The 2,860-nt window shown below is 24.2% G+C and overlaps 1 protein-coding gene across 1 annotated transcript; it reads left to right on the forward strand.

The window, feature by feature from the left end:
• Positions 1 to 1,829: 1,829 nt before the first annotated feature.
• Positions 1,830 to 2,583, forward strand: EIN_276810 (hypothetical protein; the record flags this gene model as incomplete). Its single annotated transcript, XM_004183629.1, has 2 exons — positions 1,830 to 2,330; positions 2,383 to 2,583. The coding sequence occupies 2 exons, from the start codon at positions 1,830 to 1,832 to the stop codon at positions 2,581 to 2,583; spliced, it is 702 nt and encodes a 233-aa protein (XP_004183677.1).
• Positions 2,584 to 2,860: the final 277 nt, after the last annotated feature.

The raw sequence follows: 2,860 nt of genomic DNA on the forward strand, positions 1-2,860 counted from the left end.
GGAAGAATGGTTATAACAAAACATTACAAGAAAATCCTTAAAATATTTAAACTTTATAGAAATGTATTAATTGTAAATTAGTACACAAATTATTTATAATTATTAATTGACACATAATGTATTGATTACATGTTCAATTTTTATTATTAGAATTATGTTAGTTTTTTCATTTGAATTTCAAAAAGCGAAATCACGATCAAATATATTCAAATCAATCAAGTAAATGAGTTATCAATAATCACAAAAACAAACAACTTCCTTTTTTATAAGTCGTTTAATTTGTCTCCTGTGTTTTATAATGTGTATTTATTTGCGTTTTTTCAAGTCTCTGTACAAGTAAAAGATTTTCAAAAATATTAAATGATAAATTGTTTATAAATTGGTTGATTCAAAACAATTGTTGTTTTTTAAAAATCACAATACTTGTCTAGAACAAGGCACACAATTTACAACAAGTTTTGCGATTTATTTGAATATTTTAACCTTAATTAGGGAATCAAAACACAAACTGATTTTTCTTTTTAATTATTCTTTTTGTTTCAGTTTGAAGTTTTGTATAAGAAGAAATATTTTTGGTCTTCAAATATAAATTACATTGTGTACTTGGTAACGATGAAATATCGAATTTCAGTTAAAATACCCAACCTTATGCGAAATTTTATTAATTAAATTTAAGTCTAATAAATTCATTTTCACAGTCTAATAGTAGTATATTAGAAACAATAAAAAATATATATAAATTTATAATTTATTATAATTATTTTATTATAATAAATATTATATGAACAGTCTTGCATAAGATTAAATTTGGAATAATACCAAGTCTTTTACAATGATAATATCGACATTATTTTTTAAGTTCAATTTAACTGTTTATTATAAATGTAGCTTTATTAAAATTTGTTATGTTTTTAAAAAAATGGAGTAAACTTTTCCTGTATAGTGCATTTAGGTTTCTAAATGATTTAACGATACAAGTTTTATTCTTTTAATTTTTGGAACAAGTTGAATTATATTTTCAATTCGGTTACTATTAAAAAACCGAATTATTTCTGTTTTATAATTGATATTATTGTTGTTATTTTAATGTAAACTATTGAAATTAATATTAATATAATAAATTATTGGTTTTATTTGTCTTTTTATTTCTCAAATGGCAAAATTAAATAAAAAAATAACAAATAGCACTGTTGAGATGACTTTTTCAAGAATTTTCTGGAAAATCTTGATTCTGTTTTTAGGTCATTGAAATGTCCAAATTGCCAGTTTTATCAGTTTTAATATCACTGTTATAAAGTTGTAAAAAAAATATAACCCCATCCCTTTTTTGTTATTATTTTTATTCCAATTGAACAAAACCCAATATTTTGTGTTAAAATTACAATTATTTTTCTCTGCGTTAATTCATTCAAATTTGCAGGACATTTCGTATATTATTATTATTACAATCACAAAAACCATTGTAAATGTTGGAATTACAAATTCGACCGAAATAATACCACGTTTTATTTTAAAAAAACGAAAAAAAGATTTTTTTAATCCACGAATAAAAATACATCAAATTTCATTGAATTTTTTTGTCAAAAGAAAATAATTCAAAACCGGACTTTTTTTAATTCCCGACATTTTATATTAAAACCGAAACAATTTGTTTTGATACCAAAAAACTTGTTATAACTTTTACAAAATAAGCGTCTTTTACACACTGAAAAAAAAGTTCGAGACAAGTCAGAAACCGTTTTCTTGAGATTGGATTATTTCTTGAGAAGTGAGAGTTTTGATGAAAATATTAATATAAAAGGATATATTTCATCTGAGTTTGAACATTCATGAGTACAACTTCTGTGGAACAAACATCTGAGCAGACAAGCAAAGACACTTTAATGCACAAGTATTTAATAAAGAAACAAACCAAAAAGGTGAGGTGGACCAAAGAAGAAGATGCCGCCTTACTAGATTCTGTCCGGAGGAATGGGGAGACCAATTGGTCCAAAGTAGTACTAGACATTCCAAATCGAACGAAGAAACAATGCAGAGAGCACTATATTAATTCTTTGAGTACATTAATATCAAAAGACCCGTTCACAGCAGAAGAAGATAAAATAATTCTTCAAATGCAAAAAGATATTGGTAATCATTGGGTTTTGATATCGAAGGAGTTATATGGAAGAACACCGAATGCAGTTAAAAATAGATATTGTTCCCATTTGAGCAAAATCAAACATAATATGAACAAACATGAACAGGCGTGTACAAAGATTCGATCAATTGTACTCAAGTCTTTGGGAACAAAATCTGCCTTTGTTCCTGTTGAAAAAGAGATGTTTGAGGTCATGTAAATATCGTCTAATGTGCCGTTAAATAAATTGATGTGTTTTGTAGATATTTAATTATAATACAGTTAGTCGGAAAACGTTGTCCTGGGCTTTTTGGTCAATGAAAACTGGAAAATACCGGGATCATGTTCAAAATATAAAAAAATCGTCGTTTCAGTTTTTTTCCCAATTTTTTCAATTTTTACCTAATTCCTGGGGGTTTAAACAATTATTTGTGTATAAATTGATAAAAAAACAACTTTGGTGACTGGAACAACATTATACAACAAACTCTATATATAATAATAAAAATAATTAATTTCTATTACTATAATCAGTTACTTGTTATTGTTATTCAAAATAGATTTGATACACAAATGAAATAACATTATAAAAAAATAATTGAGTTTTGATAAATAGTTATTACATGTATGATTAAAATTTTTTTAATTTTATATTATTATATAGTATATTTATTAAAGTAGTATTATTATTATATTATTATATTTTAATTGTTAATCAATATAATTTAGTAATATAATAAA

Source organism: Entamoeba invadens (assembly GCF_000330505.1).
Source record: "Entamoeba invadens IP1 unplaced genomic scaffold scaff_1105074725289, whole genome shotgun sequence".
Taxonomy (NCBI): Eukaryota; Evosea; order Mastigamoebida; family Endamoebidae; genus Entamoeba; species Entamoeba invadens.